This window comes from Pteropus medius, unplaced genomic scaffold, assembly GCF_902729225.1.
Source record: "Pteropus medius unplaced genomic scaffold, Ma_sr-lr_union100, whole genome shotgun sequence".
In the NCBI taxonomy this organism is placed as follows: domain Eukaryota; kingdom Metazoa; phylum Chordata; class Mammalia; order Chiroptera; family Pteropodidae; genus Pteropus; species Pteropus medius.
In genome coordinates, this window is record NW_024340698.1 from 5,633,962 (window position 1) to 5,659,190 (window position 25,229).

At 39.3% G+C, this 25,229-nt stretch overlaps 1 protein-coding gene across 7 annotated transcripts in view; it reads right to left on the reverse strand.

Moving 5' to 3' along the window:
• The window catches only part of FHL1 (four and a half LIM domains 1), a 57,932-nt gene that overhangs the window by 3,565 nt on the left and 29,138 nt on the right, over positions 1 to 25,229 (reverse strand). For 4 of the 7 annotated variants that reach the window (XM_039874970.1, XM_039874989.1, XM_039874951.1 and 1 more), the window contains 2 exons: positions 1,087 to 1,268; positions 555 to 729 (listed from right to left, as the gene is read on the reverse strand). In XM_039874970.1, coding sequence (XP_039730904.1) covers positions 555 to 729; positions 1,087 to 1,242 — 331 coding nt within the window. In that variant the 5' untranslated portion in view covers positions 1,243 to 1,268. Of the gene's footprint in view, positions 1 to 554; positions 730 to 1,086; positions 1,269 to 8,668; positions 8,771 to 25,229 lie in introns of those variants that run through there. The other 3 variants (XM_039874942.1, XM_039874999.1, XM_039874978.1) reach the window with 3 other exon arrangements.

Below are 25,229 nucleotides of genomic sequence, written 5' to 3' on the forward strand. Positions count from 1 at the left end.
CCACCCTGGGCCCTCCAGAGGTGAGGGAATGCAGGCCCTGCAGTTACTGGCCCCATGCTTCTGATGAACCTACTTGTGAGGGGTTCTCGACAGTGGCCTACTTGTGGGTGTGCCAACCCAGATCTGTTGGGGAGGGGACCCCTGCTGTAGTGTTTGAGGAGTACATGCCTGAGTCCCCACTCCCACTCCCATGCCCTTTGTGGACTTAGAGATAACCTAGGGGACTGGCTGACCCAGAGTTATACCCTAAGGAGGAAGCATGCTTCAATGACTTACTATTCCCAAATGAGAAAGTGCTACATACTTTTCACTTCCTTCTGTTGCCACAGACAGTTCTCTCCAGTGGTCTTTAGTTTCCGAGTGTGTGCGTGTGTGCGAGCATATATGTGTACGCATGTATACATGTATATATATGCGTGCATATATATGCTAAAAGCTAAGAGCAGCTCACAGTAGCATTAGCCCCATTTTCACAAGCAACCCCTCCCCCCGCCACCATCTCTGCTTTCAGGCCTCCTCCCTGGCCGCCCCAGGGGGGTGAGTGTGGGCAGTACCTGCCACGATTTGCTTGAAGCAGCCCTTGCACTTGAGGGAGTCCTCCCGTGTGGTGCACTTGTTGCACAGGATCTTGTTGTCCTTGGCCACAAAGGTCTCACTGGCCAAGGGGTGAAGGCACTTGGCACAGCGGAAGCAGGTGTCATGCCAGTAGCGATTCTTATAGTGCACCTCCTGGAAACCAAGCAGAAGGGTACGGGCTGCTGTGAGTGACAGGGCGGGGGGTGAGCAGGGGCCAACTACTGAGATGACATCACCCTTAACACCCCGGGGATACACCAAGATGAATGTTCTTGTAACGTCAGGGACACTGAGGTGAGGATGGACGACTCAAAGCTCCTGAAACAAGAGTACGACCAAAAGAGCTGGCATGGGCCTCGGCGCCAGCCAGTCCAAGCCCCACATAGACAGCTGCCTGCCTTGCCTTCCACACGGGAGGCCACAGTGATGAGAACTCAGCAGAAGGCGAGCTTTTGTTGTCTCAGCTGCAGGAAAGCCACCCTGTCCCGTCCCCATGTGCAGACCAGTTACCTTGGAGTCCGCACCGATAGGCTTGCGGCAGTCGACACAGGTGTTGGCGCAGAACTTGTCAAAGCACTTCAGGCAGCAGTGGTGGCCATCCTTTTCCACGTACTTCTTCCCCTGCAGGGGATCCCTGCAGTAGTGGCAGTCAAATTTCTCGGCCATGGTGCCCACCTTGTACCTGGAAGGACCTGTGGGGGCAAGCGGGCAGAACAAATGACCAATGGAAAGGCCAGCGTGCTTTGCCGCAGAGGCTCCCCCGGACAGCTGCTCGAGGTCGTGCTGGGGCTGCAGGCGCCAAGGTATCAGATACTTCACTATGACTCCTGGGAAGAAAGAACCCCTGACAGTAGCTTCCCAGGAGCCAGAAGGCCAATGGCTAGTGAGTCCCTGGGAACTTGGGAGACACCCCTCTTGGCATATCCCACTGTGCTGCTTCATAGGACACTGATGAGGACAAGTAAATCAGAGCTTGTGTTGGCCAGACAGGGCCCCTGGGCTTTGTGGTGAATCTGAGCAGTGATGTGAACAGTGCAAGGGTGTGATGGAGCAGGCAAGAGAGAAGGAGTTGTTTTATACAAAGGGACACACAGCTTTGGGCACAGTCTGCATGCAGTAGCTGCTCAGAAGAGAGATGCTCAGCCCGGCGACACGCTGGCTGGCTCGGCCAGCTTGCGGGAGGGAGGTACCCAGACCTTCTGCTTTAAGGGCTGTGTTCTACGTAGTGAGCCAGAAATGTCCCTGCCAGCTTCCAGATCATTCTTCGTAACTTGTTTTGTGGGGGAATAGCATCCTCTGGAGTCTCTGTTTCCTGTTTGTAAAATTCACTTTGCCTGAAGAAAAATGTACTGCTGACTCTAGACTATGCCAGACATACAAGCAATCCATATTAATCTGTTTAAAATGTCTGCATTTACTTTAAATATGGCAGAACACTTTTTAATCCCTGAATGATCCTAAGAAATTTTGTCCAAGATAGTTTACTGACTTTTTAGACCTGAGCAATCAAACAAGAGAGGATTTATAAAAGTGGCATTCTCAATCAGTACTAGCAAATTTTGCAACTATGAATTACTTGTCGCAGGGATGTGCAGTTTTTCGTGACTCCCCAAAATCAAATCCCCCTTCGTTCAAGAAAATGAGGATAGATAAAATCAATGAAGTGTTACTACTTAGGACATTTGCTGTTTTAAAAATTGCGATTTTAAAGTAAAATCTGGGGAGGATGACTTTCAAGAAATGTTAAGCCCAAGAACCCCTTCCATTGCCTTCATATGAACAATCCCCCTTGTCTCCCTCCCCCACCCATCCCTGACCCTAGACCATCTGCCTGCAATCACAAGCATTGCTAAGGCACTCTGTTAAACCTGCTACCCAAAAGGTACCAAATGTGAATAGCTATTAACTCTCAGCTTCTTTAAACATACACTAACTTGTTCCTCTGTCCCTGAAAAAGAAACTTACATGGCCAAATCGAAAGCAATTATTTAATTTGTGCAGGAAACACGAGAATGGACACTATTTTCTCCAACTACCCACAAACATGGTTATTGTGCTAGCAGACATTCCCAGCGTAATTTAGAGAAAAAGAATGAGGGAGAAGCAAAGAGCAGTTAATTGCCCAATACTTACCGCAGCTCTTCCACTAACTGAGTGGCCCCAACTCTCACTTTGGGTCTCATTCCCAGTGTTTTTTTTTTTTATATATATATACACAAACACATGTCCAAGTTGTTTGGATCCTGTTGCCATAGGCAACCAAATAGCAGAGTATGAGCTAAGGAAACCACACCCTGTGCCTCAGACCACGCCTCAGTGAAGGCTGGTGAACTGTCAGTCAGAATTTGGTCACTTTCTGAAGCCAGCCCCCAGACAGAATCGGACCACTGACAAACATCATGTTCTGGGCCAGCCCAGCTCCTACTCATGCTGGCACACAGACAGAGCCCCTCATCTCCATAGAACTGATGACTGAAGCAAATAAGTGGCATTCTTGGACAAAGACAATTGCTTGAGACATCATGTCACAGTTCGGAGATTTACTGCAACCAGAGAATGGTTCTTAGTGGCACTTTCACCCCAAAAGGAAAGCAGAATGTTCCTTCCCCTACATAATTGTGTTAGAAATGAAAAGTAGAGACCTGGTGAAACCAGGGTCCATCTCCTTGAACTATGCACTGTTTACATAAGGCAGCTTTTAAACTGCCTTTAGCCTCTGTGCGTATAGAAAAGTGTCTGTCACAGTGATAGCATGTTGAAAATCACTCTCCTTAATTCTTTCTTGTTGGTCTTTCACATGTCACATAAAATCCTTGTCTTATTAGCTTTTCCATATTGAAATTGTGCATTTGACAAAGATTTGCTTTCTTATTAAGAGTTGAGTAGAGGAACCAAATAAATCTCCAGTAATAATAAATGCCAGGAAATTATCAGTGACTCCTAAATGCCATTTGGTAGGAAATCAGAAGCGATAAGATTAAACAGCACTGGCTTCCTGTGTGGCTAGTAACCTTAGCTGGTTTAGCCCTTCAGAGATTATCTTCTTGGACCATACCAAAGTCTCTATTTAGAAAAAAAAAAAACAAAACCTTTGAACTCTACTCATTTTAATATCACTCTCTTTTGGTGTCTTTCAAAGAAGAAATGATTCCAAATATTTCTATATTAAAGTACCGTTTGGAGTCCCAGCTAAGGAGAATCTTATCTCATGTTATTTCTGAGTCCCAGTTTTACAGTAAAAATACAGATATTAGTGTCACACAAAAAAAGAAACCACTGGAAAACAAATGAATTCTATTTAGAGGTTTTCAGAGGTTTTGGTTCACAGTACCAGAGAGATCTTACCTGCCAAGCCTTTACCACTTTAAAATATATACTTTCAAACCATTATTTTACCAAAGCCAAGTTCTTCATTGGTTACTTTCATAGTTCTAGAACACGACTCCCTCAGAGTTTCTAGGCATCCAGATGATGAAATAATCCATGGCTCACCAATGAACATGGAAGAACGAGAGTGTGTTGAACATGGAGTCAGTCAATGAAGTTGCTCACCACTTTATCATTCCTATAGCACAGGGTCTTAAACCAAGCAAAAGGAAAATTAAATGAATCTACTCCAAGTTAATGGCACCATTAAGGAAAGTCCCGCCTCTTGGTGTTTTGGGGTCCTAACTCCAGGCATTATTATTTTTCCTTTCTGCAGTGTGAAAAATCCAGGGTTATCTTATATTTCCCACCACTGTACACTTAAACCCAAAGAGCCTGTGTCCAGATGGAGAGACAGATTTCAAAGGGCATATCCTTTTAGAACTGATTTCCACCATGAACTGAAAGCCTTTCTCATGCGTAGAAACACTTGTTTGTCAAGATAAAATAGGCACTTCTAGGAATGCAGACTTTATTGCCTAATAAGTAAACAGGATGGAAATACTTAGAGCATGTTAACAATGTCGACGGCAAATTCATGAACTTTAGTACTCTTGCAATAAATCCAATTAAGTGGAACTCTGGGCAACCTGAATTAGCTTACCTCGTGTTTTTCTAACCTTATGATTATTTGGTCCGAAACTCTTCCAAATCACCACACAATGTACTTAGGAGGAAGCTGCAGTAATACATTCCCGCTGACAAGATAGTTACCATGTCAAAAATTTGCATAAAATATGGACGATGTGTACAAGAGCAAAATATTGTTACTGCTTATTTTCAAAGAGGTTAACAACTCTAAGAGAACAGCTTATAAATGACAATGTTGAAAGGTTCCAAAAATATAGCAAATACCCTGATTTATGGGCTCCACCAAAATGAGCCATAGTTAATCTCTGACTTCAAGAGGAAACAAAAAGCTTTGTATTTTCCTTCCTTTCCCTTTGTTGGAAGTAAGAGAATAGAGAAAAATGAAGAGGGCATTTACCTCTTCTTTGGGGCTCTCTTTAATCTTACTGAATGACGTATACTTAGGTGTTTATCTCTTAGGGAATAATTTTTATCCCCTTAGCAATTTCTAGATACATGAAATCCAAAGCCTTTAACCTTCCAAAACTTCCAGATCTGTTTGTCTTGACCTATTGCTGTTCTCTGGGAAAGGACATGTCATCGATCATTAAATGAAACTTGGATACATACTATTACAGTGCCGCTTCCTTCCTGCCCATAGCTTTCCAGGCCATGTTTGCTCTAGAGGAGCTCTTTGACTAATTTTAACCTCACAGTGTGGCCCTCACCCATACATAGTAAAGAGGTTTCTCTATCATAGAAAAGTCTGCCAATACACTAGGAGCCCCTGGGACCTAATCCAGGGCCTTGTACACACGAGTCACACAGCATGTGCCTGTTGATTGACAGATGGAGATAAATCACCACTATTAAGCTTCTAAAACCTCTTTTTTATTAAAAGCATTTTATAGCAAAGATTTCTGTTTTAGAAAAGCAGGAGGCAGCTCCTGTGATGTTAAGGTGCTGACATCTAACCGACAATCCTGTATAGACTTATTAGGTTAGACGGAGTTGCAAATGTGACTGGGCGATCCAATTTTAAATATTTACTCCAAGATGGTAGGGTGATTTTCTTGCTATGCCTGCTTCAAACACACATCACTCTTCACTTAATAAACAAGCTTCCTCTTTCAGAAAATTCCTGAACGACATCCAACATGCTACGAGGTGCCTACATAAACCTCAAAATCTCAATAAAAGGTTTTGGTTTTTGATTTAACCGTGCACATATACAAGTAATATAACATTGCAACCTTTTTTTCTACTATAAACCTCTCATTAGAGAAGATTCAATTTGTATTTAATAATCTTGCTTGTGTTTTTATGTGTATTTTCTCACATATTTCTTGCTATTTTTCCCCTCATGCCTGAGTGGCTCAAAATAAGAATATTTAAGGAAAAAGTGAGTATTATGACTAGGTAGCATTTTTCTAGCTATGTGCTTTCCCGAAATGGTATAATGTACAGTGTAAACAATGAACAGCAACCCAGAAGGAAAAAAAAATCAGGTTATTTCTGGTCTGTTAATTGCTAAGTCCAACATACCAGTATTTTAGTCACTCTGTGTATAAATATTGGCTTCTAAAGAAAGGGTATATTGCTTTCCTGCAATATACAACAAATGGAACATTCAACAAATGGAATGGAGCCTTAGCCGATGAATAGGACGCTTGTGTAGCAGACATGCTCACACACCTGGAGGTATCGTCAGACATTTGGGAATAAATACCTAAATAGCTGGAATGAGACGGAATTCATGAATCACAGCTGAAAAGTAGTCTTTCATAGAATTTCATAGAAAATCAGAAAGTGTTCTTTCCCTTAAAAACAGAATGTGTACAGAATGATTCAATGTTATTTGCAACTACACTTGTATGCTGCATTTGGCGGGGGGAGCCCTTGTTTTTATATCCACGATATAAACATATCCACACAATATAAATCTCTTGTGGACCACTGATAGACAGATAACAGTTTAGATTATACCTGGTATCATGAGGGTTGAATAGATTATTAAAAAAAAAATTATGTGCCATTGAACTTGCACTCAGCCAGATTCTATTCTAGTGCTATTCCGTCCATAGTCGAAGGTTTTCTTAATGTTGTACATATTATGTGCAGCACATTCTATCTTCCATATAGAAAAAAAAGTGCTTTCAACCTGGCAGTAATAGAACATGTGTTTTTAGTTTCTTTAGTTGTGGTGAAGTAGTAGGCGGTTGTTTGGTAGTCATTAAAAGTACAAAACGTTCAGCTTCACCCTTGACCAAATATTCTGGCTTCCATTTTTCAGTTATTTTAAGAAGCCAATCCAGTTTGATTACTCTCTCTCACCCCACCATTTCATTTTTTCGTCCCCACCCTGAAAACAGACCGCTGGGGGTGTGTTATCCACTGGGTAATGGCTGGTAGAGAGAATTAATGGCTGTATAATATGGCACCCCCACGTGATCTTCAACTCAAAAGGCCAATGGGTAAAGGATTTGAATATACATAATTTTGCCGACTGTAATTATTCAGTAACAAAAGTATAAATTCTTGTCCTTGAAATGTCCTCTCAGTATGTGGATGGTCACTAAAAATGGATTCTGATCTAATTCTGTCCATACAAAGCCCATTTCATGGTAATGTAAGAATTTTCTTTCTGAGGACTTTCATCTGCTCTTATGTATCTATGAACCTAATGCAATACAAAACAATAGTCTCTGATTTAAAAAACTCATCTAAAAGATGACAGTTAATTTGTCTAATTTAGTCACAGTTATAGCCTCCAGATTTATATAAGCAAGAATAACATCAGGATTTGGTGTAATTGAAAACCCAAGGTCGGTGCGCTGTAATTATGTCACCTTTTAAATCTGCTATTTGCTTATCCTGCCACTTAATTAGTAAATAAAATGGAGACTTATTCTACCAGTTAATATGCATTCAAGGCTCACTGGAACAACTGGTACAGCTGAATAGTTTGCCTACACCCTGAGAATGTGTATGTTGGCTAATACCACAATCTCAGGCATGTGGTACTATGTTTATAAAATGGCTCCTGGGTGGTGGGGGGAAAAACAGAAAGTTTTTGAACACTTCAGAGTAAGGGAGACATTGCATATTGATTCATTAAAGCAGGGAATTCCATTGCAGCATATTTGTTTTAAAATACCGAAGGAGACATTTCCGAAAGTGTTCCCATTGTTTAAATATTGGCAGGCAATTACAAATTTCAAAAATATTTTTTTTCCCAAAGGACTGCCACTAATAATTACTTTGTCCCTTAATCTGAAAGCTGGGGACAGGACAAAGTGCTTGGTTTCTGAGAAAAGGACTGTTACTTAGGCAGAAGGCACCAGAGCAACAGTGACATTCCTGGCTTTGGAGGAGAGACAGATAGAAGGCTGAGTTGAGAGAACCAGGCTTTCTGAGGAGACTGGCCATCCTTTAGTCCTTTGACCCCTATTCCGTGGTGTCTTGTTCATGGCCAAAGGGCTTCCTTAATAGCAGGATACAAAACAAGAGGAAGACTCTCCTGGTAAGGATGGTCTAGAGGTTCAAAACTTTTGCCCCTTTTTCTGATAAGAACAATTAATAACCTAAGTGCCATATCAAAAGGATCCTAGCTGTTTCTTCAGGAAGACTGAAAAGACTGTTTAGAAAAAGGGAAGATATGTGGTAAGTCATTACGGATTTAGTTATACATATTCTTCCTTCCAGTTCCATATTCAATTGACCTTTTCTAAACACCTTGAATTCAACTTAAAGCACTGTCAAGATAATTTGTATCTTACAAATAATAAAAAATTTCTAACCAAGAAAACTCTTCTTTCCTCACATAATCTCTTATAGTTTCATAAGATGTCCCGAAAAATATACAAATAAAATATTTATATATTTTTTTTTAAAAATAAGCCACTCAAACTGCTAATTTTACTTGAATAAGAATAACCTTTTATCTTTGAAACAGCATTAGAAGGATAGAACAGAGACCAGCTATGTCTTATTTACTATTCAGACAAGACTAAAATCATTTCATCAAAAAGTACGATGGATTCACTGCCCTAACAAACTTGTGCTCAAGAGAAGATAAAGAATATGAAACTTTTACCTGAGTGTCTATGGGAAGCCATGGTTCAGAGATCAAGTTCAGGAGCAGCACCTAGACCAGTCCTCCCTCAACCCCACCTGAGAAGGCTGTGGCTCATTTGTGAACATACATTTAAGGGGAAGCAGCTAACACAAAAATAACCGAGAGCAGATGGCCCACCCCTCCCCAGAGATCACAACCTTAATCCCACTAGAAAATTCTTAACCATTTTAGGTGATCCAAGGGAGAAGAATAGGACCCAGTAAAAATACCAAACACTACATATAAATACCTGTGGCGCTACTCAGCATCCAAATTAGCTCCAGAGCCAGAGAGGCCACATAGAAAGTCATCCTTGTACTGGAATAAAATTTGGACTCAGCTCTGGCATAGCTTAACGCTGAGCCATCCTTGTTAATCCACTTTATATGCCTAAAAGAGCTTGCATTTGCCCTGCAAAAAACTCATTTTTATGCTATTAACAATAAAGTAACTATAACAATAGACTTATATTACCACTATAATTAAAAGGGATTAGACACTATGAATATAAATATCAAGGGTATTATCTACGTCCTCCTTGATTTGTACCACAGAGCAGCAGAAGTATTGAAAAGAACAATTCTAGCCACATATCTCCCCAGTGTCAGACAGAGTAGGACAGGACAGACATACATGTGTATACCCACTATGTACACAAAGAAGAGGCTTTGTTTCACAAACAAAATCTCTTGCTTTTGATTTTCACTGTCAAGGACAATAAAAGTAAAAATATGGATGAAAATGAAGATGGCAACCTATCATACTGTAGTAGCTCAAAAGGCCATCCAATGGCTGGAGGCTGGCCATTAGGAACAAGCTCTAGGAAAAGCCAAGGTCCTCAGGATAGCCTGTAAGTACCCCCATGACTCCTGCTCTGTTCCTTCTCTGGCCTCTTCCCTTCAACTCCAACCTCATCGGCCTCTGTGTTGTCCCATGCACCCTGGAGACATGCCCCACCTTAGGGTCCCAACACCGATTCCCTCAGCACTGAGCCTCTCATGGTTGTTCTTCTACTCCCTTCAAGGCTTTGCTGCAAGTCACTTTTCCAATCACGTCTTCTTTGACCATCCTATTTAATACTGCAACCATGTTCCCTGCCCCCGAGCTCACTACCCTCTTCCACAATTTGTTCCCCACAATAACTATTTGTTAAAAAAAAATGAATTAAAAAAAGCAAAAAGTGTTAAGCTTCACACAGAAGCAAAACACAGTTCCACCTGGAACCCTAAAAGTGGCTTTGGCCACCGAACTGCAAAGAAGGCAGTCAACCTTCACTCTGGGACAGACCCTGGGCTCACTACCTTAAAGACATTGTCTCGTCTAGTGCATGTCACTGGTTTCAGCCCTATTCACACCTCTCTCCTACCAGGCTGAGGGCTGGGCATATGTTTTATTCGTCTTCCTATTCCCAGCGTATTGCAGGGAAGCAAAATATGCTTCATGGATAAACGAATGAATGAGTTTCACAATTCTTATTTTCTAAGAATTTAGTGAAAAGTTATTCTAAAGACAGCTGAAGTTGTCAGTAACTCCTAGTTAGCTGGAAAATAACAGTAAAAGCCAGGATGTTGCATGGACAACGACATACACGAGAATTTCCTGCCTTTTTTTCCTTCTGTTTTTTTTCTTTTTTTGTTTCAGGGAAAAGAAGAAGCTTTTATCATCACTTCCTCCATGCCTCTCTAGCCTTTCTTATCCAGCCTGATTACAATTATGGCAGAGAGACTGGCCAATCTGAGCAATACCACACTCCTAAAATAAACTTAAACTTTTCCCCCCCAAGGAAATGTTCTTGTTTTATTTGATGATGAACCTTTCTGAACCTTAAATTTTAGATTTTAGTGAGGTATATTTTTAGATAGAGCCGAGGTATTTTTAAATGCCCCTCTTATAGTGCTGCGAACAATAAGCTTGGAGTGCCACGTGCTTTCCTCTAGGAAGTCAATTCTAGTTTCAAGCCATGTATCAGGAGCTGTATTCTTTTAGCAAGTGTAGTAGTTCCATTAGTCATCTGATCATTTTGAAAACAAACAATAGAAGATGGACTGACAGCCTTAAGAAGTTAGCAAATAAACATAAATCTATTTTGCCTGAAACACAAGAGAAAAGCACAAGAAGAAGAGAATTACTTCCTGACCATTAATTCATCAACTACAACAAGGCACTGGGAGCTTAGCCATACAACGACAGCATCTATTTCATCAGCAAAGTACTTCAACCAGGTTAACGATGCCTTCCTGAAAACTTCATGAAGTGTGACCACTGCCTGCTCTGACATTTGTCCCCACATCCATGTCCTCAAATCACAATACTACCAATTTCACAAAACCAAAACAGAAAAGGCCCTTTTGTGAGGTGAAAACCAGTTTTTCAGTAAGAATAGCTGCTAATTTTGCCCTGTCTTGGATCAGTGGTTCGGAAATCTTGATGGTTATTTAGCACACACCTGAACAATCACTGGTTCATTAGCATTTAAACCAACTTCATTATGCATTAACAGTACAATGTTAATAATATCCTTAATAATCACTGCAGTGTTTACAAAATGCCTTTATATACTGTTGGTGGAGCTGACTGGTGTATATTAGTGTCTGAAGGCCACATTTCAGACCTTTTAGTTTTTCACACTCCAGCATACATCAGGATGATTTTTCCAGCCAGTGTTAGGCATCAAAAGTCTCAAGCTCTCTCTTGTATGTGATCCTCTAAAAGCCATTTACTTCAGAGGTTATCTACACATGCTTGTCTTCCAACTACTCAACGGTTACATTTTTTTTTTATTTCTTACTGTTATTTGGGTTCTATGTTTTTAAACTAAATTTATTTATTTTTATGGTAACATTGGTTAATGAAATCCATTAAGTTTCAGCTGTATACATTAACAGTAAGGCATATATATATTTACATCGTGTGTTCACCTCCCATAGATTTCTTTCTGATATCACATTATTTGACCGCTTTTACCCCATCTATCTCCCCCTCCCTCCTTCCCCCTACCTTCTGGTAACCATTAGTCTATTGCCCATGTCCAGGAGTCTCTGTTTGTTTGTCCTGATCATTTGTTGCTTTTAGGTTTATCATGCTAAGTGAAATAAGCCAGACAGAAAAAGTTAAAAATCACATGATATCACTTATATGTGGAATCAGCAGTTACATTTTAACCTACCCTTGGGCCCCACCTGTAGATGATACCACCCCATTCATTCATTTTATAAGATGCATACTTATTGAACAGATGTCCTACTATGAGGTATAGTATATTTTGCTGCTCAAAATATACTATAGTCCTTCCTTCCAAGTGTACTAAGATCAATATACAAATGGCTAATATAAAGTGGTATAGATTTATCACAGGCAGTGGCTGTATCAGGTTTGGGGGGATCAGACAAGATCTGATGAATGTGATAATATTTGGTCCCTGAAGAATGGGGAAGACTTTCACATGAGGAGAGGGAATTCCATGAAAAGGCAGTGTGAGCAAAGGTGTGAGAAGAACACATGGTCTGCTCCAGAAGCAGGATGCAGCCCAGTGTGGGCAGGAGCATAGGATATGAAAGTGGTGGCACATCAAGCTAGGAAGGCAGGGAAACCCAGAGTATGGGGAGTCTTTCTGTAATTGGTGTGAGGGAAGGGTGAGATCATGGTAATGCAAGCAGTGATAAGAATGGATCTTGGAGAAGGGAGTCTGGAGGCAGAAAGAGTCTAGAAGCGCACTGTGGTTGTCCAGATGACATGTAGTGTGTGTGTGTGTGTGTGTGTGTGTGTGTGTGTGTGTGGAATGAATGAATGAGAGCAATGGCAGTGCACACAGAAAAGAAAGGAGATATAAGGGACACTGTAGGGCAGGACTGAAAGGACTGGTTAGATGAATCGGAGGGGAAGGAGCTGGCAATCCCTCTGATGTGGTGATTCTTAGTGATAGGGACATAATGGGGAATTTGGGAGGCAGGGCTGGGTTGGGGAAGATTAGCACTTTATTTGGGGCTTTATAATGAGGTTCTTCGGAGATGTCAATGACTAACCCAATGGGATCCAAATTGTCAAGAGAGAAATGGGGCTAACAGTGAGGTTATGATGGAATCACACTTGTGGAGATTCTCACCCCGCATCATAATCTCAGACTCTCTACCTCAGAACCACCACTGGGAGGATCAAACTTCCAAAGTTCAAAGTGGTGCAACCTAAGAGTCAAACACAGCAAATTCAGTGACCTAGTTGGCCCACATCTCAGGAGTTCCTCGTTCACAACTTGGCTTGTGGTCATCCTTCTCCCTTTACTATATTTTTCTTTTACTGAAGAAATTTCCAAATGGCTGAAAACTTATTCAAACAACCACTGGCCATTAGTCATGGCCAGAGGCAAGAGGCTTACAAGAATCTGGAATGGATTCTGTGGATTTATCAGTGGTTTGATCTTCATTTTTTTTTTTTTACATTATTCTTCTCCTCATGCCTACTACCAATAAATTAATACACAGCAAGTTTTTTCTCAATATAACTTTGTTGGGCTACTAGTTCCTCTGCCAACAATTTTACTGAGTGACTCCAATTGCGAGCTTAAGGTATCCAGTCATGCACTATGATATGATGGGATTCGGTGCTGAGCTCTCCCGAGTATTTCTTGTCCTATGAGTTCTCGCCAGAAAAAGGCCAGTACAGCTTCAGCCATCTCAGGTTCCTGTCAATCTTTAGGGTGAGAAGAGTATTTTTTCTTACCGACAAGTCAAATCTTGCAAAGTCACTGCTTAAATGTCACAATTCAGGGTGCACTCATCAAAGAATAAGACAAGGGAGCCTGGCCCCCTGAACCACCTGAGGGGCAATTTCATCATGCAAGATCCAAAGGAAAGCAAAACTGGAATTCTTCCTCCCTAAAGGGTCTCTCAGTTTCAGAGCAAAGGGAAAGACCTGTTACAAATGAGGTAAGATACATGAAACACAGGACCCCGTAAATAGCAAAGCACCTTGAAAAATGCTAATTCACTCCAGTGGACTTGTTCATTTCACAATTAACCAGGGCTTATAAAGCTTTCCTTGTAATATTCAACAGAGATTAGGAATTTAAACATATGCCATAGCCTCTGCCATTTCATTTTTGGAAATGTCATTCCATGATTCATAACAGTTTTAAATTCTCTAGTCCCCAAAGTTGGCCCCTTCCTATACTGCTAAGAGACTCTCACCAAGAAGTATGAACTATCCCAGCTACATCCTCTATATATTTTTATGGGCCCTTAATCAGAAATTAACATCAGGACAACGATGAACAAATGACTTTCAAAGCAATCCACTATGATGATTTCAGGTTAAAAAAAATTGAAGTGTCACTTAAAAGAGAAAATACAGAGAAAAAATGATAGAAGAAAACAGCAGTTTCAGAAGGAAATATATAATAGAAGTACAGACTCTCAGATCAAAGGAAAATGAATGTATCATGAAACTGAGAAGCCGGTAGGGATAAATCTTTGTCATATTTTAGGTGTTAAAATTCTCTTCCAGTCTATTTCTACCACCTACTTGAGACATATCTGTTTTATTTCCATGTTGCCATGTGCCATGACTCAAAACACCCTTTCAATCATGCTAAGTCCTGGCATTCACCAAGGCCACCTGTTATGGACATTTCAAACCTGTGATAGATGCTTGAGGGCTAAACATGCCATGACCCTCGTCTCTAATTTACCCAGCTGATTAATATCCATAACAGGAAAAAAAAACAAGCAAATCAAATAAACTTCTACTTCTTCATTCTTAAAACTGCTATTGGAGATCAACTGCCTCGACCAAAGGTGTTATCACAATACTTTATGAGCCCTGCTTCCTGGTGTGAGATCTCAACTAATAACATAAACTGTCTTCATTTACCAAATGACAGTAATTAACACGTTACCTTTTTATGCATTGGTGTTTTCAACTCCCCAACAGGGGATAGGCCCGGATTTCAGGGTAAAGGTTGGAAACACTCATGATTGTTCTGTGGGTCTTGGTCATGATGCACAGAACTGGGAGTGGAAGCACAGGAGGAAAGAGATCAAGCAGTGATCGGGGTGCCACCCAGCAAGTCTAGATTTTGTTAGGTAGTAGGGTTGATAGAAGGGGCAATCAGATTTCTAGAGGATTGAAAGCACCTAAGATAAAAGCCTCACTCGGTTCCCCCATCTGCTAAGTTTCCCCAAGGGCCATTGTATGTCTACCTGAGCAGTGTCTCAATCTGGATTTGAAGCAGATATTCACAAGGAGGACCCAGGAGGGTGGCTGCCACAGTGATTCATGACTGAGAACAAATATGAATAACTTTCCATGGAAAGAGGTATTCTGTTTGCAAGGACAGGCACTATTATGTGAAAACTCAGCAGCAAGACCAAAGTAAAGGCCAGGGTGATCTTGTGTGTGGCCTGACATGAGGTCACTGCCCCAAAGGGTAGCTTATTTTCTCTGACAGTCTGGACAGAGTATAATGGATGGGGTCTGTGGGTGCTTCCATCTTCATAATTATAGAGTTGGAAACACCTTAGATACCATCTAGTCCAACCACTTCATTTTACAGATGAGGAAACTAAGGCCCAGAGAGTGAAGATGACTTGCTTCCCTGCATTAACAGCAGCTCCAGGTCTAGAACCTGAGTGTCCAGACTCCCAAAGTGCTCTTCCTAGCACCATATCAAGCTGCTTCCAGCAAGGGCTCTTTATTGATGACAATGTAAAATCTGAGAATACATTTTATGATAAATGGGGTTCATGGTCCCTTGATTTCTGATAATCATCAGCAGAGGCTAGGTGTATGGGTCACAGACTTCAAGACTTAAGGGACAGCTGTATGATTATGATCTATTGATGAACACTTTGTAGATTCTCTCATGCTATATAGCAAGAGTGGGGTCAAGGAGCCCATAAACTTCAGCTGAGATAACCGGGAAGCTGCAGTTTATACAGAGCCAAGAGAGATAAGGACCAGGTTGATGGAATAGCAGAAGGTCTGCCGAAAAAAGAGGACAATCAAGGAACACGAGTGAGTGGTGTCAAAGCTCTTGAAGTCAAGCAGTATGTTTGTCATGCCAGGCAGCGAGTACATAAACAAAACAACAGTAATACGAAGATCAGCAAACAGTATGCAGCTAAAGTGGCAGAAGCCACCAAAGGTCATGCACTTGAAATTATTACATCACATTTACCTCAAATCCCAACCCTTCTTGTTCATTTTCAAGCAGTGTGATACTCAAAGAGAACAAATACATAAATACGTACCTAGTGTAAATAAGACCAGATTGTTGAAGGTATGGAAAACTAAATAAAGAGTAATGGTGATTATTGCATCCAATGGAATTCAAATAAAGTGGTTTAGACTGAATCACAGCTATTTTTGAAGATTTCCATGAAAGGAATTGTAGTCTTAATTTTATATGAGACCGTCTGAACCACTAACATTGTTTTAAGACAAATAATATGGAATTTGCCCTGAGTTTAATATGTGTATATCTATTTTATCAAGTTTCAAGAGAATACAGTGTAGTGGCTAAGGGCATGGGCTCTGGAGCCAGAATGTCTAGAATTGAATCCTGCCTCCACCATTTATTGGTTGTGTGGAAACAAGTTCAACTTCTCCGTGACTCGATTTGCTTACCTATAAAACGGGGATTCAATAACACCTATGTGAATAGGGTTGTTCAGAGAAATAAAATGGTAAACATTTGCAACATTTAGAACAGTGGCTAGCACACAGTGAGCACAAAATATTATTTATTCAATTACATTCTAAAAATATGGATGTCTCAAGTAGCAGATTCCTGCAAAAGAGGAATTTATCAAGTTTAGCAGTTCACAGGGGATATGTGGAAAAGAGATAAGAGCTCAGGATCTTGGCTAAGAGACCAGCTGTCAGGATTATGGGCCTGAGAATGCTTGGGGCACCAGAGAGCAATTCTAAAAGTCCTGGGAACTCAGAGGAATCGACCTCTGGCAGCGGGACAGCCCAGAGGAGAGAGCTATGTAACCCCGCATGGATAAGGAGGGTTTAGGAACAGATGACGGAGACCTAGAGAAAACAAAACACTGCTCTCTTGATCCTCTAGTGCGAAGAAAAGACCTGCTAGATCTAGGTCACCTGCTCAGTCTTAGGGTGAGGAAGGCTCTTCTCTATATCCTTCCTACCAAGTAAGGGCCCAATGAGCCCAATGGATTAGACTCTAACACGATGAAAAAGGGCTTGCTGTGATGTGACTAATTAATGAGGCAGGCCACCTGTGTAGTTCATGCCTCTGATCTTAAGTTGGCCTTTGATGATCAATAACAAAAACAGGCTACCTATGCCATCAGAATAGTGGTTCCAGCCAGAACACAGGTTAGTTTTACATTATGTGAGTTAATTCTGAATGAATGCTAAGGACATGGATCTTAAAGACCTTGTATTATTAAGTCACTTAAAGGACTCAGCAGCTCAGGTGAGGTAAGGTTGCTTGTTGGAAGACCTAGCTTCAGTGAGCACAGGAATGCCTAAAGGTCTCAGGGGTGGCAAACTGAAATATGTACCGTGTACCCCACTCCTAACCAAAGACACACTGTGATCATGCCCACCCCAAGATGAATTCAAGTTAAAGTACCTGGAGTTGGGAAGACTGACAGAAGACTGGTACTCAGCCAACCCATGGACAGGCCACATGCTATGATGGCAACTGTCCTGATGGACAACAATCCACAACGACCTATGAACAGTTAGTGACTATGGGAAGAGAAGTTGTATTGTCAGGTCCACCAATCTCTCACCCCAGAGCCCCAAAGCTAATACCTTATCAGGAAAGGCTCCTTAAACCCTGAAGACTCAGCTCCACCCAGGAGAACACAGGAAAGAGATTAAGGGCAGATCACTGGCCCAGGGAGGCAGGATAGAGAAAGGGGCAGCTCTGGGATCAGTTGTGGGGAAAGAAATGCCAGAGTCATCCAAAGGACTCTTTGAGGCTCCTTCAAAAACTCCCATAGGCTTCTCTCCTAGTGGCAGGGTCTGGGGAAAGCCTGCAGCCACATCTCAATCCCATATAATTCAAACTCCTTTTTTTTTTTTTGGTCTAAAATCCTATCAATCAGGGCTTCATTTGGGTTAACAATATTCCTCTGTAAAATGAAAAGATCACTGAATGTTAGTGAAAGGAGCTATAGGATATGAAGTCTTCTGGCACCATCAGTGATACTATGCAAAATATTTTTACAGTGGAAATATTAGGTGGAAACTTAAGAAAGTTGTTCATCGTTTTATATGTTCACGGTGATTCTTAAAGTGTTCATGTTCATGACTTCACCGAGTTGTTTTTATTTATTGAGATACAATTTAGGTACCATAAAATTCATCTTTTAAAGTGTACACTTCAATAGTTTTCATAAAGTTGTGCAACCATCATCCCTGTCTAATTCTAGAACATTTTCATCACCAAAAAAGAAACCCTGGACCTCTCAGCAGTCACTCCCTATCCCCTCCCCCCAGCCCCTGGCAACTACTAATCTACTTTCTATCTCTATGGATTTGCCTATTCTAGACATTACATATAAATGGAATCATAAAAGCTGTGACCTTTTGTAACTGGTTGACTTAGCATGTTGTAGGTACTCAGCACTTCACTCCTTTTTACAGCTAAATAACATTCCATTGTATAATATACCACACTCTGTTGATTCATTCATCAGTTAATGTACGTGAGTTGTTTCTACTTTTTCACCATTATTAATAATGCTGCTGTGAACATTCTTTTGGTGTGTGGATTTATTTCTTAAATATGTATTTTTGAAAAGGTACGAGAGGGTATATAGTGAAAAGTCTTCCTCCCCTGCCTGTGCCCAGACATCCACTTCCTCCTCTCCATCAGTAACTAATGATACTGGTGTGTCTAACATCTCCAGAGATGCTGGGCATATGAAAAATAGCTAACTATATATATTGTTCTTTTTCCTTTTTAAAAAACATAATGGTGATATACTATACATACTCTTCAATACCTTGCCTTTTCTATTTAATATATTTTAGAGAATTTTCCATGTTAGTACATTAAAAGTTTCTCCTTTAGTAACATGTACATAGCATTCCACTGTGTAGATATACTACAATTTACTTCCTCAGTCCCTTATTGAAAGACATTTAAGTTGCTTACAGTCTGTTATTATAAACAATGCTGTAAGGAATATAAAAATTTAAAACGATGGAGTGAACCAACTAAAAAGGATAGTAAGTTAATCAGATTGTTTTCCTCTAATACCTAACAGCGGTCAGCTGCATTAAAGAACAAGAGTTGTGATTTACAAGGGAATGGACAAAAAGGAAAAAAAGGATGAAAGGATCTCAAGTGGATCAGGTAGCACCCACCGAAACTTACTGAAATGGCAGATTATTTTTGTTCATGCAGAGAAGATGCCATGGAAATCCTATGCCAACTATGCTAAGGTTACCCTCAGTTAATAATCCATCCAGACAGGAAATGGACTTTGATTCCAAGTCTAGTGCTCTTTGCACCAAACCACAATGCCTCGCCAATGAATTATAAAACAATAAACTCAGTAAAACACTTATCTTGGCAAAGTACACATATGATCATACAGTCCCAGACCATGACAGACTAGTGGCAATGGAGGATTTATCTCTCAAAAACTAAGGAGGCACTTAATGTTCATCAAGTTTTAGGTTGAAAAGCTACAAAGTACATACGATAGTTGACTTTCAAATACTCTATAAAATAGCGAAAGGTAGCTTCTTGGCTGGGGATAACGGAGCAACCTGAGCTGGGCACAAGCCCTTTTGGACAATCAGACTGGCAACATGTCAGTGATGCCTATCCTCAACCAAGTACACAGCTCTGAGTCATAGGTCTGACCTTAAAACTGCCTGCTGGGAGAAAAAAACACCATACTTGTTCGTTATGCAAACCTGTCAGGGATTTTTCAGCTCCATCTGTATCAGAGTTTTAAATTAACCCTATAGTAGTTCAATGTCTGTAATCTCAAAATTAGCCTTTTCTGAAGTAGGCACTTTTTAAAGATAGCAGCATAACTAACTGAAGCCAGGTGACTTGTGTTCTATTTGTCACTGATTTACCAACTTAGATTGTACTACCCTGTTTCTATGGAGAACAAGAAAAAGAAATGTCGCCAGCATCCTCACTCCAATCTCACAGCTAACAAGTAAAAAAATTAACTCTGGATTTCAGGAGAAGGGGTTGATGTTTGTAAATCGGCTTAATATATGTAAATCATTTAAAAAGTATGTCTATCAACTATGTTTGTTAGATGTTAAAACTGGAATCGTCAGTCACAGCATTGTGGCAATTCAGTGTGGTGAACCGGGGGTATTATAAAAATCACAAAACCAATTTTCATTCACTTCAAATGGTGTACTCATTCGATGTCACAAGTCAATGCTGAAGCCTGTATAAATGATCACATTGGACAAGGAAGTATACAGAGGAGAGACTAATTCAGTTCTGAAACAGTACATTTAATTTTAAAATATTTTTAGCAAGTGCAAAACTAATCACAAGTTAACTTTGTAAAACTAAATTCAGACAATAGTATAAGAGTTAAATGAATTTTAAGCTTTCACTTAATGAACAGTGAATGTTTGGTTGACTTTATTCTTTTGTAACTCAAGGAATGAGCAATAGATGGGTAATAAAAAATCTCAGATAGAATCCCGACTTTGGTGAGCTGCTCATTAGCTAATTTTTCTTCCTCATTGATAAAATGAGAACATTAATACCTATCCTACTTTCCCTATAGAACTGTTTTAGGAACCAAATTAATTCATTTGTCCAAGTAATGTATGAAATGAAAATATCAAAATATTACATTTGTACAAGAAAAATATATACATAACAGTTGACCCTTGAATAATGCAGGGGTTAGGGGTATTGAACCCCCTGTGCAGTCCAAAATCCAAGTATGACTTTTGACTCCCCGAAACTTAGCTAATAGCCTTCTGTTAACTGGAAGTCTTACTCAACATACACAGTTGATTAACACATATGTTGTATGTGATATGTATTATATACTGTATTCTTACAATAAAGTAAGCTAGAGAAAAGAAAATATTATTTAAAAATCATAAAGAAGAAGAAGTACATTTACAGTTATTTATTGAAAAAAATCCACCTACAAATTGGATCCAGGCAGTTCAAACCTATGTTGTTTGAGGGTCAACTGTATATAAATCAGGCTTTGTATCCAAGTAGGCAATGTCTTTCAATTTTTCAAGTGGATTTAATTTTTCACATGACTCACACAAGTTTCACAATAAAACATACATATTTATCATGCACAATAAAAATACAGTAGCAGATCATTGTGAAAAGACTCACAGTGTCCATGATAGGGATTCTCTCTCAATTTAGTTCAAACTTTGAAGACTACAGAATTGAAAAAATAGTCATATGGGTATTTTAGTTTTACTTAGGGTCTAGCTATGTAATCTCTTTGATATTTAGTTAATACTTGATTCTTTGCAAAGGCATAAGTAAGTAGCTGGGAACAAATGCATAATAAGTGCCACATAATCTTAGTTCTCTGCTTTGATCTAAAAATTAAAAGCATACTCCTCTACTTATTTGTAGAGGGTAATTTTAGTTGCTTCCAGTAACTGACATGGTTTATCCTTCACTCTTTACAAAGAGAATAACTTTGAAAGCCCTCAACAAAAGAACAAATTTAAGGCAATTTTAGCTAGAAGACTTTCATTCCAGAAAAAATAAGTAAAACAAGGAGCACTTTTTTATTTCTGTTTCGAAAGGGCTGGAGATTTAGTAACAACTTGAAGAAGTGAGTTAATCCTTTTGTAAGACATCCAAGACAAGAGTTTATTTTCCTACTGTTATGATGGTAACTTAGAACACACAGGACAACAATATCAAATATCAATTCCCTCCAGAGTTGTAACTTTCTAAATGTAGTAATTACTAATTTGTCAAGATTATCATTCAACATACAAATTTCTTCTACCTAGTAATTTCATTCTTCAATGCCATATTCTACATTAAGTTCTCAAATACTATCAAATAAAAACCAAGTACTGTTTTTATGAAATAAGACTACAGGTGTTATAGGTGGATAAACTGAGACATTAAAAGATTAAATGTCTTGCCTTAAGGGAGGGGAGCAAGGTCAAACTAAGAATAGAAGCTCGAGTACTGTCACCTGTCCTAATCATAAATCTAGGACACTTTTCACCTTCCTGCTAGCAGTAAGTACATAGTATGATCAATTTCTTTGTGTCTTAAACACATTTTGCAGTAAGAATTTGAATCTTCTAAACTGATTTGTGGAAATATCATTTAATTAAGGGTGGTACTGTATATATGAACTATAGAACATAAAGTATTTATACACAAAACACTTTTTCAAATGATGTTAAATTTGAATATTAATATCAAAATATTAATAAAATCATTCCAAAAACTTGAGGCCTAACAGCAACTAGATACAGTCTTAAACTTCTCTATTATACTATATGTAGTAAATCAGTTTTATTATCAGTGCCTATGAAACCATCACAGAACAAATCAGTCATTCTGAGATCAAAGAACAAGTCAGTGGTAGAGGGATCAAACCCTTGCAACCTAATAGTCTCTTCCAAGACCAAAATACATATTATTCCATGGTGCCAAAGTATTTTCATGGATTTTGAATGGTAGTGTATCTGTCTGGTGGGGGTTGGGGGTTGGTAAATTCTTTACATCTCTCCCTCCCTCTCCCCCTCTATATATACATATACATATATATGTATATATACATATATAGTGTATATATATATGTATATATATATATAAATTCATGTTCTACTATATATATATATGTATATATAGATATATGTGTATATATATAAATTCATGTTCTACTGACACATTTAAAGTATATCTAATCACCAAGTTCCCCACTTGGTGCCCCACTTAACCCCTGCCTCCAAAGATTTTTCTGTTCTAACTTTTTGTTCTTATACATTAAATTTTCTTGGAAGATCCAGAGATTGGGAACATAGTGGATGGAGATCTGTTGCTATTTAAGCAACAGCAGTTGAAACTGAAGTAGAAATTGCAGGATTAGCTCCTATAGGGTGTGGAAAAAACTGCTTGGAAATGCTTTTAAGGGATCTCCTGCCAGCTAACTCAAGAGTGAAAGTGAAGACTTCCAGAAGGAAATACACCCAGCCAACCCCCTGGGCCAAGAAAGAGTGTTAGGACATGATTCTGGGGATTGAGAATAAAGGGAACAACGACTGGGCTTTGCAAGAACGTAGGGAGGGCAAAAGCCATACACTAATATCTTTCATTTCCATCCTGATCTCACTGTTCCAATGTAACAAGAGTGTTGTGTTTGTTTGTTTGTTTGTTTGTTTTTTAATACTTTGCACTTACCACCTTGATACCAGGGTTTGGGATTGGATCCTGCATAGACCAATTTAATCCTCAATTAACTCTTCCTCTGCTTTCTAAATGCAATAGCTTTTGCTGGCGTGACCAACACTTGATGTTTATGACACTTGTAAAGATGATCCTGTCTCTCTATAAGAACTAGAAGTTATTTGGCTCCCGTCTCAATGATGAAAACGAAATTTACAAATATATCCCTTTTTGCTAGAGGTCAGCGATGTCTGAGTGACAAAAAAAGTTCATATTTATAAATTTGCCAGTATTCTTCTCCAACTCCATGCTAGAATTCCAGGAAATGTTATTTTAAAAAAAATAATAAAAGCAGTCACCTAATTTTCCCCCCAATAAAATAGGCATTTATTTTACATCTCTCACAAGACTCTATGATAACTGAGGCACATTTTTGTAATGTTTGAAAAGCCAGGCACCAAGTGTGTAAAATATATGAAGTTAACTGGTGAAATCTACATTTACTTTGAAATACACCTGAAAATAATATGGAAGGATGGATAGAGAGATGGTAGATATGTGATAAAACAAGTATAGCTAAATGTTTTAATTGCAGACTCAATGATGGGTATACAGGTATTCACTGCAAAATCATTTCGACTTTTAAAATCTTTATAATAAAATGTTAGGGGAAAATAAAATATAGATAAGCAATTTTTTTTAGTTGACTGCAGCTACACACAAGCAGGTACTGGCTTCCAAGAGGCATTTTAAACTACAGGCACAGAATGTGGTATAATCTAGAATTAAATAACCAAAATGAGTACCACAGCTTCTAAGTGAAAAGAAATCTGCTAAAGGCACTGTAGGGCTTTTCAGGCATAATCAAAGAAGCCCTGAAAATCTCATAATGAACTGCAACATCACACAATAGACCTTCAGACTTATGTTGAGCAGTTAGAGCTTTTTGAAGGTTCCCTAATCCATTCACGTAGCCCCATCTGAGAGATGACACTGGAGCCAGTCTCGGCCTCTTAACTAACTTTCCCCTTTTATGGTTCTTTCAAGTTAAAAGCATACAGTCATCTGTTTCCAGATTTCTAAAGGTACTAGAAAAAAAAATCTAACTATAACAGATGGATAAGTGCTCATGGTAACTAGAAACCAAAGTGTAACTTCAGATTTTGCAGGCCAGCGTCTTAACACCATGGCTTTTATGTAATAGTCTTGCTGAAGACCTTTTGTCTTTATTCCCACAACAGAAATATTACCCTGGCTTTGATGAATGATAGATAAGTGTAATTCAAATTTTTATTTTAAGCCGAATTAATAACCTTTACTTATTTTAAAGTCAATCAGTAAGTGTTCTCAGGAATGTTAAAATTTACTACAAAGCAGTTGAGTATGTCTGTCGCTTTTTTCTTTTCTTTTCTTTTAGTTTATTAAACAGTTCAATACACTTTGAAAATCTAATTCAAAAGTTGGTGAAACTTCTGAAACAGTCTATGAATTCTAGTGTGCCACGGAATATAATGTGAAAACTACTAGAGCTGAAGAATCCTCTATATGTATTGTTAGTGTTTATTAAATCTATGACCCTTAGGTAATATAAACAGCCACTAAACCCTCTCTAGACTTACACATAAAAGTAAATGGTAACCCGTGGATAACTTCCTGATTCTGAATCTCTTTCCCCTTGCCTTCTAGTATCTAACACTAACCTTCTGCCCCACTATCCTCAACCTTAATTCTCCGGTTTCACTCATATAAACCAGACTCTCAACTCTATTTCCTAGGTTGGTCTTCCAAGTTTCAACAATACAAACAATGTGACTATGTAATGTGTGGGTAAAAGGGCTGTGATACGTATGTTTGTATACTTGCTGGTAGTTAGAAACAAAAACTTCCCCGAGTCTGAAAACAGAGCTTATTTCTCATTCAACTTACCATCTCTTCTTAGTCACCACTAAAATCAATGTCAGAATCTTAGCAAATCTGATAGCTCTAAGCATGTCGAAATTGAAACTACACATGATATGCATGCTGAAGTGTTTAGGGGTGAAGTGTATGGATGCCGGCAGCTTACTTTGAAATGCATACAAAAAATTAAGAAGGACCAATCACAAATTAAAATACGCTGACAAAGCAAATATAGTATAATGTTTAACTGTAGAATCTGGGTGGTGGGAATAAAAGTAT